Source organism: Melospiza melodia, chromosome 3, assembly GCF_035770615.1.
Source record: "Melospiza melodia melodia isolate bMelMel2 chromosome 3, bMelMel2.pri, whole genome shotgun sequence".
Taxonomy (NCBI): Eukaryota; Metazoa; Chordata; class Aves; order Passeriformes; family Passerellidae; genus Melospiza; species Melospiza melodia.
The window spans coordinates 63,880,385-63,901,409 of NC_086196.1; the positions used below are offsets into that span (position 1 = coordinate 63,880,385).

The 21,025-nt window shown below is 40.8% G+C and overlaps 1 protein-coding gene across 3 annotated transcripts in view; it reads right to left on the minus strand.

The window, feature by feature from the left end:
- TTC7A (tetratricopeptide repeat domain 7A) overlaps positions 1 to 21,025 on the minus strand; it is a 168,262-nt gene that overhangs the window by 121,932 nt on the left and 25,305 nt on the right. For all 3 annotated transcript variants that reach the window (XR_010027142.1, XM_063152044.1, XM_063152045.1), the window contains 5 exons: positions 16,796 to 16,874; positions 13,577 to 13,737; positions 13,090 to 13,153; positions 3,095 to 3,232; positions 1,941 to 2,024 (listed from right to left, as the gene is read on the minus strand). Coding sequence is in view for 2 of the 3 variants with exons in the window: in XM_063152044.1 (XP_063008114.1) it covers positions 1,941 to 2,024; positions 3,095 to 3,232; positions 13,090 to 13,153; positions 13,577 to 13,737; positions 16,796 to 16,874 (526 nt within the window). In the remaining variant the exon portion in view is untranslated. The remainder of the gene's footprint in view (positions 1 to 1,940; positions 2,025 to 3,094; positions 3,233 to 13,089; positions 13,154 to 13,576; positions 13,738 to 16,795; positions 16,875 to 21,025) is intronic.

Consider the following 21,025-nt stretch of genomic DNA (forward strand, 5'->3'; position numbering starts at 1 on the left):
CCAGACAAACCCCATGTTCATGGTAAGATTCTGAGCCTTTCTGTCATGGCCTATGTATCATTGCTGTCCTCAGTAGCTGCAGGGTTCAGGTAGCTGCAGGATTTGCACAGACACAGAGGGCAGGACTGTCCTAACTCCAGCTGAATTCCAAGGTGAGCTGGACATGACATGTAAGCCCCCACTTGACATAGGTCAGTGCAAGGTATTAGCACCATGGCACCAAGCTCATTGTTAAAGTATTCCACCAGCACATTCAGGTTTCCTTACACATGACTGAGTCTAGCCACGGTTTTTAAGCTTGGAATTGGATTTTGAAATGCTTGTACTAAACCTCCGTAGCAATCTCTGAGGCTCCTTCTGACTCAAGATCTCTGTTCAGCTCCCTGCTGATCTAATATGAATTGCCAAAGCTTTGGTATCTCATAAATCAGCCAGATCTGTTATATTTAAAAGGAGACAATGATGGAGTCCCAGAACAGAATCAGAGTTTGCAAGGTCCCACAGAAGACACCCCTGGTGCCTCACAGAGGGGTCACTACAGCTTTGCCTATGGTGTTCCACAGCTCCGCAGTCATTTGGGCTCCACACAATCTCACGGGGCACTCTTTTTCCAGTGTTCTTCTATCCTTATTTTTTTGCCTCTTAATAAGAAACATGAACTTGTGTTGTTGCAATTAGATGCCATCACATCTTGTCCTAACCACCACAGACAAGATTAATCCCTCCTTTTAAAACCTCTTGCAGACTTCTCTCAGACTTTTTTTCCTCCCCTTTAAGGTGAAAAAATCATTTCAGTCTTTTCATAGTACAGCTTACTATACCCTTAGTCACATCTGATGCTCTTTATTAGACTTTCTCTCCTTCTTCTACCATTTTTTGGAAATAGAATGCTTAACAACAGACAGTCTTCCAAGATAAGGCTTTACCTATGCTCACAAAAGTGAAGGTATTCCTTCAGACCACTTCCAAGCTTTGCAACCACTTAGACATCACAAGACAATTTCTTTGCAAAAGCATAGGTTCATCTCTTATTTCCATGCCAAGGCCACTGTTTCCAGCTCAGCCTATAGCCATAAAAGACCAGTAGTAGCTGGAATTTGGCAAGTGAGTGCTAGTTGGTGGTCTCCACTCAGGTCCACATGGATTCCTGTACACTCCATGGGCACAGAATATAGGACCATATTAGGTGGTCCACTTTTGCATAGCATCAATTTGCTCATACCTCCCAAACATGTAGGTGGAGACTCCAGAATGAACTGGCTACATTTTGTACCATCTACATGGTACATTACTCTTTTAAGACTAATAAAGAACAGCTCCTGTTACCTTTGCCTACTTCTCACAACCACATTTCAGCCATCTCAGTGGTTTACTGTGACTTTCACAAATACCACACTAATTTTAAAAAAACACTTATGCTGAAACACATGGACATGCCAACATTCACATTTTCTTTTTCTAGACCACATTTTACACCAAGCACTTCAAAAATATTAAACCTTACAAGTTCTCTACGAAAAAACATTTAAATTTCCTTTAACAGATGGAGAAACCACAGCTGAAGTCAAGTGCCCAGAGACACAGAGAGAACTGATAGCAGTTTTAGGCATCAGTCCTTTCTTATACTAAGCCCATTTATGTTGAACCTGCAGACAATGGACAGCTGTATAATGCTTTTCAACCCACAGCTATGCACAAAATCCATTTTTCTCCTCGGTAATGAGAAAAAAACACTACACAGAAAGAACAGTACTCAATACCAAGTGCACACCCCTCATCACAAAGTGCAATCAGACACTAAAAGGAGAGCACTTGTCCTTTCACAGACCTGCCTGCTGGCACCTACTCCCACACATGACACTACACATTCAAACAAGTAATCCAGATCCACTCTTCCAGAGAAAATGTGCCCTTTCTGAGCCCTTTGGTTTGAACCTTACCTTTCCACAAGCTACCATGGACAGGGCAAGCTGGTACCAGAGGTGAAATTCATCAAATGCAAACTTCATGGCTCTCTCCAAGCACTGAGAAAGAAATTATGAAAGGAATATCAGACTTTATTTATTTTCTTCCTTACACCTTTTGTCAAGACTGCTGCTTGGGTCAGGAAACAATCTGTTGTGGCCCTGGAGACCCAGGTGATTTTTTTTTTTAATGACACCGTTTTGTTCCAGGTTGCAAGGCAAGACGTATTCTATTCCCATCTGTATGGCAGTTGTCTTGTGTCAAGTGGGCAGTTTGCCTTATCTCTCTCTCTCTGAGTGATCACAGTCACTCCTCCCTGGGGAGGGGACATCTGCTGATAACAGACTATTGAAGTCACTGCATGACTGATAAGAACTACAGCACCCCATTGTGACATGCTCTGCCCAGAGGGAGGAGCCAAGCACTGCCACCCAGATATAATCCGGAGGTTCTGGAACACCAGCACGGCTTCTCCATTGGATTCCCCAAAGGAACAGCAGCTGCCTCTTCTTCCACTGGATCTTTGGAGAAAGAACACGACCTTCTACATGACCCCCTGCTTCAACAGAGCCACAGCTGACACTCAGGAGGACTGCAGCCACAATTCCAATTGGACTGCTACCAGCACCCTGACCCACAGGGTGTCAGGTTGGGTTCTGACTCTGTCAGGGTTGTTCTAGTGTACCGCATTGTTTATTTCATCCTTTTATTTTCTTCCCTATTAAAGAACTGTTATTTCCTGCTCCCATATTTTTTGCCTGAGAGCCCCTTAACTTAAAATTTATAGCAATTCAGAGGGGTGGGGAGGGTTTACATTCTCCATTTCAGGGGAGGTTCCTGCCTTCCTTAGCAGCCTCCTGTCTTTCCAAACCAAGACACATTTACACTTCTCAGCTAATGGGACTTGCTAGTGTACACCATTGCTTCAAAAGGCAGCCACTTTTTTCAAGTGCCTACACATAAATTATGTTAATGTCTCCAACAATTCTGTGTGCCTTTCTAGCCTGTGCAGCCACAGCTCTGCAGCTGTTTCTGCTGACAGCACGCTCCATTTTCAACTTCCCTGACAAGCCACCATGAAGAGGGGCTTTGCCAGCGTGTTTGGAGGGGCAGAGGCCGAGGGAGGTACCTCAGACAGCATCACATACTGCCCTCTTCTGCCCAGTGTGATGCTGAGGAGGTCGTAGACTGCAGAGGCGTCCCGGAGGCTGACGGCTCGGTCATCCTGCTGCTCTGGGGCGCGGCTGATCACTGCGTCCCGGTTCGCCTGCGCACACACAAGAGAGCCATCAGAAACCAGGAGAGAACAACAAAACTGACTCCTCCATAGGAAGCTACACCCACCACTCATTGCATTTTGTTTAAAATCATCTCAAGATTTTTTTTAAAAAAGTTTATCCCACCGTAACGAAGGTGCTTCCACAGAGCTGTTTTCTATCCACATGAAGGAAACTCAAGAAGATAGGTGTACCTACAGGAAGGAACTGCTACACATATCTCATCTGGATTTGTGTCACAGAATTAGAGCATTATGAAACAGACCTACCAGATCCCATTTCCTCAATAATTAGAAATTCAAGGCCATCCTTAAACCATCTTCCTTATTTTCTCATTAATTAGAAATTCAAGGCCATCCTTAAACCATCTACCTTATTACTTCAATTGCCTGCAACTGTGACAACTGCTTCCAAGTTTCATAATTTATCTTCCGCGTCTACACTAGATTTCTTCACAATAGCACTCATTTTTGTTGTTCTTTTTTGCTACTGACCTTTTATTGTCTAATTTGAGCAGGTTGCCTAAGTAATCAGATTTGCCTGTCATCATCTTAAAGCAATTAAAGGTTTGGGCAATGCAATAACAAATTGGTTTTTTCAAATATATAAAACATGTCTTAATTTTGCTAATCTATCAGTACATTGCTGGGCCTAGATTGGGAAGAAACATTACTTTTGACAGAAACAATCAGTTCAGCAGATTCTGAGTACGTCCCAAAATACCACATGCCACAGACTCAGATTTACCTCCAAATCCCAGCCCTTTGTGCTTTTCTGAGCACAAAGAGGGAGATTACAATTCTAGAGTAAAGGGAAAATTCCTTCTGGTTTCCAAACACAGAGGGCCTCACCGAGACTACCCAGCCTCTGGGAGAGGCAGTGCTGGACGCCACTGAGCCTGAGCACCATCTGATAGCACAGACATACTGCCCTGGGCTTCTCAGCTAAAAGGGGTGCAACATCAGACACTCAAGTCTAGACATCTAAAACAGCAGAAAAATCAAGAAAACTGCCAGCAAATTCACCTTGAGCAAAGGCAAACAAAATGTTCCCTCCTTGAAACAGGAAGGTTATGAGATTTATTTTACAATACAACTATAATCTTACACCTATTTCTTTCTAATTGTGGCGAGATTATTTTTTTCTGTAAAAAGGTTAAACATGGGAATTAAGCATAATAAAAATTTCCAGAATATGCAGCCCTTAAAGCCCACGCGTACTTCATTGTGATTAAGCTGCAGCTGTTTCATCATGATTTTATCTGTGTAATGCCCCAGTTCCAAGCACTCTTCATCACAACCTCCAGCCAAGACTGCAAACAAAATTACTGACAACTAACACAATCTCAACCAAGAGCTAAATGGTGACTGCAGCTAAAGGCAAGCTGACAGATCACACCCAGTCCAGTGTTTGCACAAATAAACTTACAGCAACTCCTGCAGCCACAAACGCATTTTTCTTTTTCATGCTACTGCAAAAGATGCAATTCGGGATTAAAAAAATAGTTCAGAAAAACAGAATGCATGACAGAATGAAAACTACTTTAAAAATTCTGCCAAGAGTACAGAGGCATAGCTTGTCTATCTTTATTAGCAGAATTTTAAAAAAATTTAAAAATAAATACATGCTTAAGCTCTGTTTGGATTTAACATAAAAGTGCCACTTTAAAATGAAAAAAAGGAGTTAAGTAAAGCCATATACTGTATGGTCCTTATGGCCAAGCGAATCCTCCCACATATATACAATAGCATTAACAGCTTTTTCTGCACCAGTTACATTGTTATGACAATTGTTTGTAGCAAACAGCTACTGAGACAGCACCCCCATGCTCTGTAATCTCATCAACAACCTCCCATTACAGTCAGCTACAGCCTGATGCTTTTTTGAGTATCCATCAAGTACCAAGCTATGATTTTTAAGTGGATACATTAGGACAGACACAAAATTAATCAAAACTTATGACTGTCCATCACGTTTTGCCACAGATACTGGTACTAGAATGAAGAACACACCCCAGTCCTGCAAAAGCAGGAATACAGGGCATACTGCATAGATGCAACATTCTAAAATTGCAGTATCATGTATTGTATATATCATACTTTACCCAAGCAGACAGCAGTTAAATGCAACATATGCATAGGCATGATGAATATTCTTTCCAAGAAGGTCATAAACCTGCTGATTTTGTTCAAGGTTTTAAATCTAAAAGCTATAGAAGGTCTTTGCAGTCTATCACTCTCTATGCTTCCATAAAAGCATAAAAGTTGCCACTAGCAAATTCATTGTTACTTCTATCTCAACAATTTCTTTAATACCGAATCTATTCCCAATTGCTAATTCCAGCTGCTCTAAAGAAATAAATCAAGAGCCCACATTATAGTAGAGACATAAAAACCCCACAAACCCCAAAACCAAAAGGCACAAACCTCATAAAAAAACTGACTGAACAGTAGCAAGAATATGGATTGTGTCTAACACAATAAGGTAAATCACTGTCCTAAGTAAGGCTCAAGTGTCCATACAGAGCTCAGAGAAGGGAATATGAATCACTATTTCCTGAAACCCACTCAGGAAACTGGCATGTCTCTGTGGCCGGGCCTGCCTCTCATAGAAGGCAGGCTGCTGTCCCTCAGATCATCATCAAACTTTTTATTTTCTTTGCCTTCGTTTAGTTTTTGTAAGTATTAATCTGTCAGTGAGAAATCCTGACAGTCACTGGCAAGTACAGGGGCAAAACAGTTGCAGAGTTACTGCAATGAAGAACACCCCCATTCTGTGGGATGAGGAATTTTACCTATTGATATGTACACAGAGAGACATTTCATTTTGCATTGAGAATGCAAAAAATTCTAAGCTATTAACACCAACATTTTTTCAGCACTCGTATTTCTGTTGTTTCAGACCACTAATGTTCCTGAACACAATTGGAAAAAAGGTTATTTGTACAACACTGGTCTCAAGCAGTGTATCCATAACATAAGCAGCAATTTCAATTTGTCCTACTGCATTATTTCCTCCCTCTCCACTATTAGCAGCAGTAAAACATAGCTACAAACACATTTTCAACATCCTCACCGTGACTATTCCCTTTAAGCTGTTCCCACTGTCACACACACATAATTTACAGCATACAAGCAGGACGGAGAGAGATGAAAAGTCACACCTAGAGAAGCTCTGTTCAAGGCTGTTTTGTGGGATGGGGAAGGACACCAGTGCTACCAACACAAGTTGCACCACTGGGAATTAGCATAACTTGCATTATAAAGGCAAAAATATACAGTAAATGTTCCTTTTTTTGAAGTATTCCAAGGTAATTGAGCAACCCGGAGATGCATCACACTTGGAAATTTTGGGATGCATAAGGCACAATTAGCTGTGCATGTAGGGGGCTCAGACATGACACCAGTCCTATCTGGGGAGATTGGACACATTTTGCAGTTAGCCCAGACCTAGAACCTTGAGAATCTTCAGCCTCTCTTTCCACAGCCCAGTGGCACAGCCCGTCTGCAGGCCACACACCCCCAAGGGGCTCCAGCCCAGGCTGGCAGCCCTGAGCTAACCCAGCATTCAGGCCCTGTGGTGTCTCTGAACCTGACAGGGCACAGAGCCTGGGGTCAGCAGGGCTTTTCGCTCTTTTGGCTCCAAACACAGCAATGCCACCAAAGGGGACTTTGAGACCTGTGCTGGCTCTGCCTTTCCGAGCAGCCGCTGTGCTGAGCTGCACACAGCTTGGGCCTTCCTACCCACACACACAGGACACTCACCTGCAAACCAGATAAACCCCCCCATCCACAGAGGATTTGCTGTACATCAGTGATATTTATTTATGGCTTGTTTATTTCAGGAAGGAAGGAAAAGAGCCACAGCAAATCCAAACAGCCATTACTTCAGCGGTTATTACGCACACAGTTACACTGCAGAAAATTAAATTTACCATGGTACAAAGATGTGTTTCTTAATAAAACGTCAAGTAATCATATGAATTACAATAGAGTATATTCCATGTAGCAGCCCCTTCTCACAGCAATTAGCTATGAAGTATCCTTTAATTGCTCACTTTGAAATGTGGCTTCCCCTGCTTTTTTCCAAAGAAGAAAAAGAAAGCAATTAAAATCTTTAATGAGTGCCTGCTGCCTGCCCCCTAATTCATGGGCATTCGAATGTTCAACTTGTGTCTTTTCATAATAGACATAATTGCCAGATCCACTGCAACCCATCTATACAGAACAGCAGCATGTTTTACACAGTGTACTGTAATAATGTAATTGGTGTGATTCAATACTACCATTAAGAGAGAAAAACAAATGCCGTGTGTGTAAGATTGACAACAGCCCTTTGAAATCATGCAATTGATGCCTTTTCTGCTAAGAGCTGGGGAATATTTAGCCTATATCCTTTGGGTCTCCCTTCTGGCTGTTTTGCCTGTACTGCCAATAAAATAAATTAAGTCTTCACAATGGCAAGAACCTGTGCAATGCAAGAGGCTACAGACTTTTTGCCTAAGTTACTGATCATCTCTACACAGCACCTGAAGGTTTCCCTCACTAACATATGCAAAGAAAATATTAAGGGTTGACTGCACAGCTGCTGTGAAAATGGCATGTGGGTAGAACAGGGAGGACAAACCATGCCCCAGGAACTCACAAAACTCCTCTCAGATATAGTACAACTCATTCCACTTCAGACCAGAAGCACAGCAAATGAAAACTTATCCCCTTGTGAACCACATGGCATCTGTCTCATTTCTGGTAAGCAACAGACCAGAAGTTACTGGGGTCCAATTCAGATGTCAATTCATCAAAACAGCCCCTTATAATTGCCTATTAAATATGACCACATAGATATATTTTACATGTTTCAGGTGCATTCTAACACCTTGTACTGTAGCAGAACTAATTCTGGAAACATCACTGAAAGTAAGACAGACATACAGCCCCATCCAAAACAGCCACACAACCCTACACAAAATGAAGACAGAGAAGCAGAAAGTAAACAAATTTGTTTATGGATATTATCTTGGGTAACAAAGTCATCCATTTGCTAACAGTTATCTGGATTTGAAAGCTATCTTCCAAGAATTTACATCCTCCTTGCAAGTTTGGAAACAAGACTTACTTGCAAACCAGAAGGAAAAAAGATCTCATACCCTGCTCTCTAGCAACTCACATTAGAAACATTTATTCAAGAGGTAATTAGCAGAGGTAGTGTATTTCCCACTAGAAACATTCTGCAGTCCATCTTTGCAGGTCCCAAACACATAGCTTTGCCTTGCAAACCGGTTAAGAGACAGCCAGATTTGCTACTCTAAATGCACAAGTGTGATTTGGCAGGAACCAACAGAGCAGGCAACCCTGCCCCCAGTTGTTTCTCTCAGCTGCCACAGTCCAATGGCCCTCAGTAAAATAGGCATGATGGTCATCCAGCTGTTGTATCATCACTGGGCTTGGTGCCATTAATAAAAAAAAAAGGAAAAAGGAAAAACCAGCCTACAAAAGCAACAAGAGATTCTTCTTCACCAACTCATTTATTGGACAGCGTCATTTTATAAAACTAGGAACTGAAGAGGTAACAGGTTTTATTTATTTCTGCGTTTAAAAATACACGGGTTTAACGTGATTCTGTTAAAGGCGTGCTCTCAGCCCTGAGTTTGTTCTCACCAGTAAAAAGAACAGGACAAGTCCCAGTATCTTTCTTCCCCCTCACCATCTGTTTCATGCTCTCAGGCCCTCCAAGGTCAAATCGCCTTTAGGGATTCAAATCAGAGATAAGATGCGGATGACATTTCTAATCTTCGTTACACAGGCACAGAATTTATTAGTTTCGGATACAAGGAGCTTTATTTCCAGTATGAATGAATACAGAGCCAAAAAAAAATAAACCATATTACCTAGTTTGTCTGGTGGACCACATCAGCCAAATTCCCCAGTTGTAAGAGCCAGCATTGCCAGCACTGAATAAAGGCATTTCAGACTGTATGTTGGACCTCAGATTAAAGAAGGGAAGGTTTCTAAATGCAAACAAAGAACTTTTCCTTTTCTTTTTCAACCTCAAAAGTAAACACAGAAAAGTAATACTAAGTGTTCCATTCCTCGCTCTGAGAAGCTTCTGGCTAACTTTAAGGGCAGTGCAGTCAACTCTGCACACTCTTGGGAATAGCTATTAAAATAAACAAAACTGCAGCTAAGGGTTAGTCATGCCAAACCTCCTCTGTCTACACCCTGCAGCTCAAAGCACCAAAGTCTCTGATGGCAGAACCAGTCCTGCTCCCATTGGTAGGTGAAGCAGAAATATCACACTGCAGCAAGTGACAATATGTCCTTAGTTCTCCTCACAATCAGTGTCACTGGTTTAGATGGGTTAAATACAGTAAAAGACAGGACCAGTGGTTTAAAAACAGGCAAGGCCATGTTTCTCCAACACGTGATAGGAGCACATCATTCTGCCACAGCCTGAGCTTGTAAAGGCTGTCACCAACTGGCCTTCTTGGTCTGAAGGAGACCATTTTTGTCCTCTCAGAAACACAGCCCATCCACACCATAACTTAGGCTATACAAAAGGAATGATAGAGTGGCCAGGAGGCCACAAACACCCATAAAAACAGCTTTGACTGTGGCAATCTTCAGGCTGCCTGATTTGTTTCACTAGATTCCTTCATGAGAACTCTACAGCCAAAGGCTGTGACTAAAGAACAGCTGGCACAGAGAAGGAACATTTGCCAAGCTCAACAACCAGGATTCTTCTCATTGTTTACTGAGATACCTCAGCTTATGAAAATAGGTTCCCATTTTTAACAGGACATAAAGAACACAGAAGGCAATTCGTGAGATGCCAGGGCAAAGCAGGCTACAAGCTTTCAGTGAAAGTGTTAATATATCCACACATCTCCAGAGCCATGAAAGAGGATTCCATGTTATTTGGCCATTTGAAAACCTTTCACATTCTTCAGCTCAAAGGCAGAGTGAAATAGTGAAGGAACTGTTAATTGCCTCTTTTGAATATATTCTCATTCCACCCCACCAGAATATGCAAACTGAGTCCCTTGCAATGCAAGGGAAAGGGATAAGTAACCACAAGCCAGAAGTGTCCACCATTAAGAGCCAGAGAAGGTTTGGTGAGAAATAGGCTCTGGCTTTCAAGAATCTCAAGGCAATTTCTTGCTTTCTCCTTCACAGGAACTGTTTGTTTTACCCCCCCATAACATCTTCTTGGAAGTCACACAGATTCTGGCAAAGCAGATGTCAGCTTCACCTTAGGAAGGCAAGTCAAACATAAAAACAAAGTGGATTTCAGCAGCAAAGGTGTTCCAGGTGTATAATTCTTGAAAAAGTACCACATCTCCTTTTCAGTACACATTTACTTAGAAGTTCTCTGATGATTTATGCTCCTCCCCAGTTCATCTCTACTCTGTGTCCCCTCCACAAACTGAAATTTCTTTCTGTGTCTCCTTCCCCTAATTCTGTCCCTCTTCAAGGTAATTTTAGAGTGGCAGGACTAAGGAACAGGTATGTGAAGAAGCTGTTCGGCTTTACAGTCCTGCATGAGAGTTACAACGGCCTGACTGCTTTTGTCTCTTTAAAAATCAGAGAGAAGTACCACTTTTCTGGTCAGTTTTGCTCTGACAGACCGAAGCATCACAGAAGCCAATGTAATTGCATACTTCTGTTTCATTTTAAGGGGTTCACAATTGTAAATACTGGAAGAATACCTAATCCAGTCAAAATCCAGGAACACTAACTATGTTGCTTACTGGCCCACAGAAACAACTGTCATTGACATTGTCTCCAGGAAGCAAAGTATGTTTTATTCAGCTGTTAACATTGTATCATTAGGGAGAGCCCTCAATTACAAATTTGCTTCCAGTTAGCTCATTTCATGAGCTTCCATAAATTGCTTTTTTAAAGAAAAAAAAAAAAAACACACACAAAACTAAAAACCAACACTTTAAACAAACAACAAACTTGTACATGAGAAAACTCACTAGCCTACAGCAATGCTGTTAGGGAAACATGTCACGTCGTAAGTTAAACAAAACTTCCCTTTCTAAGTACCATAATAAAAATGTACACGAAAGTATTTATGGATTACAAACATATGTAAAAATTAGATTGCTCCCTCTGTTCCTTCACTTAGGAAGAACATTCATGTGATTCCTAAGTGTATTTCTATACACTTGTCCTGAATTTTAGTTAGAACAAACTTGTGGCAAGGCTGATGCAAGATGAAGGCTCAGATGTTCCATTTCCCCAAAATCAGAAATACAGTTATGTGGCTCCTACAGTGCTCTGCTAAAAGAGCTTCTCTTGTTTGTTTTATATGAAGCAAATCAAAGTGCCTTGCATCTTCCTCCAGGAAGTTCCTGTATATCAGAAGCAGCATTTAAGCATATACTAAGCTTACTTACTTAACCTGGAACTCACCACAGCAGTCCTATTTCTACCAATACCATTTTCACACTACTTCATCCATAATTTAGCTACAAGACCAGTTAGTTCAACATTTTAAATGCTATTAGGTAGGGATAACTTTCTCCTCCTCAGCAGAACAAGATTGTGGAGTTTGAGGTTCCATATGGACTCTATAACAGCAAATCCAATCCCAGAAAGGCTGGAGCAGCCCGTTCTGTCACTGCTCCAGACCTCAATCCTCCTCCTGCTTGGAGCAGCCCCAACAAGCCCTCACTGACAGGAGTACTTCTGATTTAAATAGAAGTGCACATGATATCCTACAAGCCCTCACTCCTGTAGTCTCCACTTCTAATTATGAAAAGCCCTTCTGACTAAAGAAAAACCCTTGAAAACACAAAGCAGATGTGCTGAAGAGGTTTAATCTAGAAAGCATTGAAGAACACATAGCAACACTCAGAAGTACATGATTTTGAAGTCAATTTAATATTTTGGGGTGGTTCCACCTCTTCAATTTTTCCCTGAATTTTAAAAGTAGACAATATTAAATTACCCTCTTCTATAGAAGTTTGTGGAAAAGGGAAAGAACTTGTGCCAGAAGAACCAGACAAGAAAAACTGAAGAAAGCAAAAACCAAAGTTTCCACAGTATCTTTTTTCAATTTGTCTGAAAGTTATTAAAAATTTTCTAAGAAGGTTGTTGATGTTCCAAGGTTTTGAATCTCATTTTGAGGGACAAGTGACCACTCTGTATTTAAAGTAAAATACACATTACTTACACATTTTCAGAAAATATTTCTTACACATTTTCTGTGCATTTGCATCTTCTCAGAACATGAAAATTACCAAAAGTCCCCATGCAATTATTTTTCTTCCAGTTATCTGCCTGCCTCTAAAATGGATATTTTAAAGTCACCAAGGTTATAAATAGAAGAAATCTAATAATTTCACTGCAGCTTATTATGAATGTTTCTGCATAGCACAAGATTTCCTGTATCACTGCATCAGAAACTGTCAAAAAACAAACGACTGCAGACTAAGGCATGAAAGCAGAGTACTGCATCCTGCAATTCCAAACAGCAGGTACCACCATCATGCCTGGCTTTAGGTAAGGCCTCTTCCTCTCATTCTTGATCCATAAATCCACACAGATGTTATGAATGGAAATGTCTGTCTACTGACAATGTATCTGGATGTCAGAACCTGCATACAGCTATGATGAATGCAATCAATGTCTCTTATTGACAATTCCCAAAACTCTTCACTGAAATTCCACTTAAAAAAGGGGGTGCCACTAATAAAATAATAGATAGCATTTGCACTCAGCATCTGAAGCTTTGCTTCTGTTTATCTAGGGAAGATTCTGTAAACAAAACCAACCAGGAGACATGGAAATGCTAGATATCCCTTTGCACTATTAATACTACAAACTCATTTTTGGCTTACCATGGATTCACTGATTAGGAGGAGGAGAAGAGCCTCTTCTACATTGTCTTGAGGGCAGTACACACTGAAAGACAGAACACATTTTTCTGAGGAAGATCAAGAGTTATCCTGCCAGCCTCTTTCTCATTTCACAAGAGAAGCAGTAACTTGAAACATCGCATGCATAATTCATTTGCTAGGTAATACTGTCTTTGCAGGTTCACACAATTAAAAGCTCTGCAATATATCTTAGATGAGTAATGCTGAACCCTAAATAGATTATTTCAATTTCATAGCAAAGACAGCCCTTTGGCTGGACTTGCTTCTTCCTGGGGTGGGAGGGAAACACTCAAAGTTTAAGGTTTTATTTTTTCAGCAGACTTTTTAGTGGGAAGTTGAAAAACAGGAAGGCACAAAACTACTACACGAATCTGTGACATAATTAGTAGTACTGAGGAGTGTTCAAATACACTCCTTCCAATGAACTGAAATAAAAATGAACACTTACTTCTCTTCTGAGTACAGCTCAGGCCTCCGACAAAGAAGATTGCTAACATAAGACTGATATTCCTTGTTCATGAACTCAGGAAGTGGATCAGATAAAGGGCTCCAGTAACAGTCCTCACTGAGGGAATGCAGAAGTACTTGGGCTAACTGTTTGGCTGCAGTCTAGAGACCAGTACAGAAAAAGACACATATCAGTGAAACCTTCTCCAACACAAAAGATTCACCCCTCACTATGTTCCTTCCACCTTGGGAAGGAGATGTACCAGTGTGACAGCACCACTCTTCAGAAAGTTGGAGTAGCAAAATCACCTGCTAAGGTCTACAAAAGGGACAGTTTCTTCCCTCCTGAGAAAAGACCAAACTTCTGCATTTACACGGTCTTGTTGCAATGCCCTAGGGAAAAAGTTATCCAAAAGGCCTGACAGCAAGGGATGCTTTGGTGAACAAGGACAACTGATTGCCACATGGATTGCTGGGAATCTCACAATAGTTACTATATAGGAGTGGGATGACACAGGACATCGTGTGCTCAGCCTCAGAACTTTGTATGCAAGTCTCAGGACCAGAGGCAACTTGTGTTAGCTTTCAAAGATCAACCTTTTATCTGTTCATGTCACTCTCCCTTATAGACTCATAGTTTCATCTTGGTACTGCTTCTCTCTTCTTCTTGCAGTAAAGGAGGGAGGAGAGAAGATGCTTAGGAACTTTATAGTGGGACAGCAACATCACATGTACTTTTTTTACCATCAAGCAGCCAAAGACCCTTCAATAGTTGCTTTCCATTTCATATGCACAGCTGGCAAGCTGGGCCCAAAAGGAGGCAAGTTAACTTCACTAAGCAGAAGTATCTTTGGCATTTACCCTGGCCTGATACCCATCAAATCTATAATTTCTTGCACTGTACATAGATGAGCCTGCAAACAAGCTCAGAGACATCACAATGGGTGGTATCCTCTATGAATTCTAAGCAGCACACCACTCTTTGCTGTAAAGTAAATCCTGCACAAAACAGAGGGCAGGCTGACACTTCAGCACTTCTGTCCTAATAATTGCAAATAGTATTTTGCAACTTCTCTGACTACTGGATATGTATTTTATATGAAATGTACACTTAGAGATGTATTATGGGCCCACCAACAGTAATTTTCTTTTAAATATCAGGACACATATGTTATAGATGTCATACCTCAAAATCTATGGGATCAAATAAGCCACACTTAGATTAAAGTTCCTATTCCCAATTACAGCAAAATAACTTGCTTTGATGCAAGGCTCCTGATTTTCACCCCCTCACCACGCATGAATTCACTGAATTAGTCTAAAATACAACCACAGTACCACCCCTTAAACATCATAAAGGGAGGCTTCATTGATGGCAGTGGGCTGAGTGTACCATGGTGTCTCAAAGAAATGTCACCACATGCAACTCCCTGGAAACCCCAAGACCTTCCCTGCCCTGCTACTGACAAGTTACAGAACGCTGTCTGTTTCTAACTAAGCTTTTCTATGCTTTTTATAGCAAGTAACTATGAGCAAAATAGCCTAGGGCCCTGCAACATTAGCCAGTATCATTTTATCATCTCAGTGTGTAATTATTTTGTCAGTTTTACCCTGAGGAGTCAACTCTCCTATATTTTTTCCTATAGTCTTAGAGGGGAGGGAAAATAATTTGCCAGCAATACAAAGATTTCTACTGGTTCACACAGAAGTAGGAGTACAGTTTGTGGTAAGCCATTCAGAAGGCAGCAACAAACACTTCTAGTGTCTTTAATTTTAACATACAGTACAGTAGCTGTGTAAATTAGCTTCACTCTGTTTTGAATAAGACCAAACAAACCAGAAAAGGCCAAGACTCTGATTAATGTTATTTCTGCCTTTGGCTAAAAAAAGCATCATTATGCTTGAAGAACACTGTGATCCCACAAATTAGAGGAAAAAAAAAATCATGTGTTTTACTTTCATGCTTGAAAAACTTGTTTAATTAAGCACAATCCTCCCTTTGCCCTCTTGATGGCTCTTTAAAAATAAATAAGAAGATGAAAATGCAATTTCTAAATCTCAGAATCTCAGGAAAAGCTATTGAATAACCAACTTGAGAGTTCCCCTAAGGGACAAATCCCCCAGGGTGTTGTACAGCTGTCCCCAGTTGCACAGGGACAGGAGCAATTGAGCCACGTTCTGTCACAGTCTAGGAGCAGCAGATGGTCAGACTCATTTCGGCAAAGTGATAAAACAGGCGAGCACAAAAATACTGCTGAGCCCCGATCTCAGCTTGGAAAAGGATACAACCATTGGAGTGGACAATTATTTAAGTCATCTCTTCTAATGTGCTGGACAAGCTTCCACATGCATCGGTAGTCTCAGAAACACTACACAAACCCACGCCCACCTCCCCTGCCCAAGTTCTCTGGAATGACACAAAACACAAAGCAGAATCAAGTACAAGTTTAGCTGTAAGAGTATCAATGCTTTTGGAGCTGCAAAGCTTTTATTCCCAAGATTGTTACTCTGCAAGCTGTTGACCTTGTCACCTCTTGAGTAACTTCAGTACAAGATCTCTCCAAGGGGAGACAGAAAGGTCCAAGAAGATAAACAGGCACATAAATATTTCTTTACCTGAGACATTCAGGATAAAAGGATGCAAAGAAGCAGAATGCCAAGACCAAAAAAAAAAAAAAATAAAATTAAAACAATTAAAATCACTCTGTACTGTATTGAAGAGGGGTTTTACAGAAGGAACATTGAAAGATGTCAGTCTAAAAAAAGCACTGCTTGTTCCACGAGACAGAAGTACTTAATCCTTTACATGCAAATGCAGAAAGGTGTGCATGCAAACTGAAACTGAGAAAGAAAACAAGACAGCTTCAGCTGATCACAGCACTGTCAAACTAATAACATCTCTGTTTCTACTAGGGCTAGAAAATGCACTGAAACCAAGAAAGCAAAACAACCAAACAAAAAACAAAACACAAACCAAACAAAAGTAACCTACACACCTAGGTCTGAAAGCCTGGAGGTTTCAATTGGGCAGGTCTTTGAATTAAGGGGATCACTTGACATATGACTTCCAAAAGTTAAAAAAATAGAAAAAAAAAGGTAAAAAAATAAAGCCAGCAATCAATTAAGTGAGGACAAATACACTTTTGTGCTACAACACTGGCCAATTAATAGAAGTCCTGCATACCCGACTGCCCCACCCTCCCATTCCCCATTCCCTTACCATTTTGAAGGTCTGAGTAGCTTTTGTTTCTACAGTCCGTAGTATTTCTCGCAGACTCCTCATTCCTTTCACAATATTTCTATAGGGAAGACAGAAAAAAATAATGAAAAACCCCCAAAAATCAGCACAATGGAGATAGAATATTTTTATGATGTGCCAAAGCTCAGCACCACACCTGAAGTTCAAGCAACCCTTGAAACAATCACTAACACTGAGTGTGCAATAGTGAGACAAGTCACTCCGAGGCACAGACAGGACAATGGCACAGAGCAAGGCACTGACTGCAGCATTGCCTACTCCAGATGGCTTCCTAAGAGAAGATCACATTCACATTTGATGAACAGAGGGGACATTTGGAAGCCTTTCATAGCTCATATTTATAAAGCAGATGCTGCTCCTTAAAAGCATCCACATCTCTTCTCCATACACACAGATTGCACTTGTTTGAATTATATTGAGCTTACGTGATGCTTTTAAGTGACGATTTCTTTTTAGGTGGTGCTTAAATGCTTTGTGTCTGATGGTCCAGGCACATGATGAAATTACAGTGGTTTAAACAGTTAATTATCAGGCAGCTAAGTTGCAGTAACTGTCTGCAAGCACAGCTTAACCCACAGTAAAAGGGTTAGACTAAAAAAACCAAATTTTTAAAAAAATCATTATTTTACATACACCATGAGCAATTAAAGCTGACTAGTTGCCAAACGCTATCTTAATCGTGCCTGTGCACTCAGGGAGATGCAGAGAGGAAAGATTAAGCACTGTACATATCAGTTAACACACTGGCAGCCTATCAGCTGTTCAAGGCTAAGGACATGGCCCCACCACCACAGTAACTGCAAAATGGTTCAATGCACATTCATTGCAGGGTCAAAGCCACCCAAAGACATACAAGCTAACAGAAAAGAAGCAATGCTGTACAAGACAACAAAATAAGCAGTTGTACTGGTACATTAACTGTCACTTCAGCTTATCCAGGAGAATTTTCTGTGCAGACGAAAGCTAAATTTCATTTATAAACAAAGCCATAAAAACCTTTTCTGTCAAACTGATTAAATTTTGAAGGTAAGCAGTATAAATTTCACTTGTGCCTGCTTTCATGCACTGCAAACCTCCTTGCACTCCAGAATCAACAGCAAACATTTGATAGCAACAAAAAAAAAGGTAATTATTTTGGAGGTGCATAGATGAAAATGTCATCCTGTTTACCATGAGCACTGGCTACATAAAATGCCACCCTAAAGCTTGTAGTCACCATGACACAGACTGCAAATGCATATGGCCTTACTGCCAAGCAATACCCATCTCAGTTTCAAATTGTGAGGTAATCTGTAGCCTGTCTAATCACGGGCAGTGTACAGGCAGGCAAGAAAGTAAGACAAGAGAAAAAAAACTGAAGACTTGTAAAGTCAGATGCTGCCTTTTTTCCTTCCACTTTCTCCCAAATAAAAAAATGTGCTTTGAGTTTATCAAGAGGAAAAAAGGTCAAGAATGTTTTTTGAAGTTGGACTTAAATACTTCAGCAAGCACTCCAATGACAAGGCCAAGACATCAGGAGCTTTTTCATGGTTCTAGAATAGAATATACTCACGAAGATGCAGTTCTGGACCTTATGCACAAGTAGTGACCAAATCCAACGGAACTACCTACAGGGTATTTACTACCAGATAGAAATAATTAATAAATTCCCCCATCAAAACAATTCAGCTACCCAATTGCTCTTCCTGATTACTGAAAACCAGCATTTTCTATTCTTCCATGGGCTCCTTAGGAGGCTGGACAGAAGAGTTATGGAGTATAACAGTTCTACAGCATTTTCAAAAATGCATTTATTTAGGTCTCTTGTTAGCATAATGATATTTGTCTTAATAAGGTGCCAATGAATTGCATTAACCAACATCAGGAAGAAGACAAGTGACCACTTGCAAAGCCAATTAATTTCATATTTGGCACATACTTTCGAGAAGAAAAACCTACCAAAGGAGATAAAATGAGTTTTTTGTTCCTAGAAAACTAAGGCACCATTACAGTCTAACATTTTACACAAGGCCATAAAACAAGTTAAGCCTCCTGGCAGAAACACCTTGCTCTGGGCTGGGGGGAAGGGGAGAAGAAAAACAACAGATACACTGAAGTGAATGAAAGACTAAATGGCAAATTGCTGCCCATCTGTCAGTAGTCAGGGCTGGAACCATGCAGCACATGACAAATGCTTAGCAACACCTTTAACAGAAGGCAGGAGTGCAAAATGGGCAGCACAGGAGGAGCACCCAGCACTCACCACCTCCCAGACAGCTGCCCATGTGGTCAGGATCTATCAAAGAGCACCCACTCCATTCCCTGAGCTCTCAACAATACCAGTTCTACAGGACTGAGGATTTGGCTTGGCAGCTTTTGTATTTTGAACTTTATCAAACATAACTGAGCTGTGACAGGAGACAGAGCACACCTGCCTGCAAACACAGGAGTTTGTCTTTCCACTCCACTGTTCCAAGCCAGGAGCACATCTGAGCACATTTCATTTTGAGCATATGAATTGCTCTGTTCATAACAATAATGAACTCACTGTTCCATTAATATGTGCCCTTTCTATACTAAATGTCTAAATGTGCAATTGAAGGGACTTTTTTTTTTTTTAATTAGGACCTTAAGAAATTAACAAAAAAAAAAAGTATGTATTTGGAACAGAAATACATGCTATGGAGGTGACTGGATGAGGATGTTGTCATAAAGCCTCTGGCAATCCATGGTGCAAACACTTGATCTTACTTAGATCAGAAACTAAACAATCTTGAGTCTCTGAAGGACTTGGATAGAGGACTACCTGGAAATCCCAGGTAATGTTCCCTCCAGTCATGGCATCGTAAGTGAACATTAGATCATGGAAATTAAATGAGTTGGAAGAGTCCATAGGCCTCTACTGTATTGCTAAGAGGCCAGAAAAAAGAAATGAGGAAAAACAGGAAGGGAAAAGGACATGATCATTAAATTGCATTGGTTTTAGTTTTAGCCACAGTAGTGGTTAGAGCACCATTTGAAAAAAAAACATGATGAAGAGCAGTTTAGGATTCAGTTACAGTTAATCTAATAAAAATGAACACAAACAATCATGGGCACAAACTGTGACAAAGAGCAACTTTGGAGTCCAGTCAGTCCAGCTTGGCATAAAAATTTGTTTTGTGCATGTACCATGTCAATATAAATTAATTACCAGTCCATGAATCAAAGCAGTCAAGCAGTCATATCAGAGTTATGTCACACAGTTTGGTTAACATTACATAAAATGTTAATATACTAGAAAATAAAGAAGTACACTATTTTCTATGCAAATTGCTGGAAAAAAGTACTGACAATAAAGGAGTGGATGGTGGGCACAGAGGTTTGCAAAGACAGTCCCCCAACAACATGGTCACCAGCAGATCCTGTTTTTATCCCTACTCATTTACTGCTAAAACAATCAGTTGCTGACAGACAGAAAAGAATATCTTGAGATAATTCTTGGTAGCTTGCAGCATCACCTCTCCAGAGTAAAGCAGTAGCCAGAGCACAGAAACATCAGCTGCATCGCTGCCTTTGCCGATCTCCTTTTGCATCTTTGCACCTCACCCAGGTTTCTAACAAACCATATCCTCTCCTTAAACAGCTGTTCATTCATAGACACAAGAAGAAAAGGCAAAAAGAAATCAGCCTAATACTCACACATCTGCATCAGAGAAAAACCAAAACAAACAAATCAACCAAAACCCAAAATCTAGTGGAGATGATAACCTTAAGACAACTGGCTGCCTCTTACGGTATGACAGCATCTGCCTTCCTATGTTCTACATCCACAGCATCAACATTCCTCACTGGAGGACCAAAAGAAAGCTTTCTTGGGTTCCAGCATGGCAAACAATGCAGGAAATGCATCTTCAGCAACACAATGTTTTTATGTGGCATCTCATTAAAAGCATCTGTGACTTCTACAGCTGCAAGACTTGCTGATCCTTACAGCTGGCAGTTCAACACCTGAAGGGGAGACCGCACCTTTCTTTTATATTGGTGTCTTCTTTTCACTGCAAGAGAAAAGGGCCTCCCTGACCACACTCTGAGAAGAGCATATCTGATCCTGCCAGCAGGAACAAAAGCATAACAACAGCACTTGTATCCCTGAGCTCTTCTGCCCATTGAGACAAAAATAAAACACTCACTATTCCTTTTATACACATGTAGCACTGGGGAAGGACATCC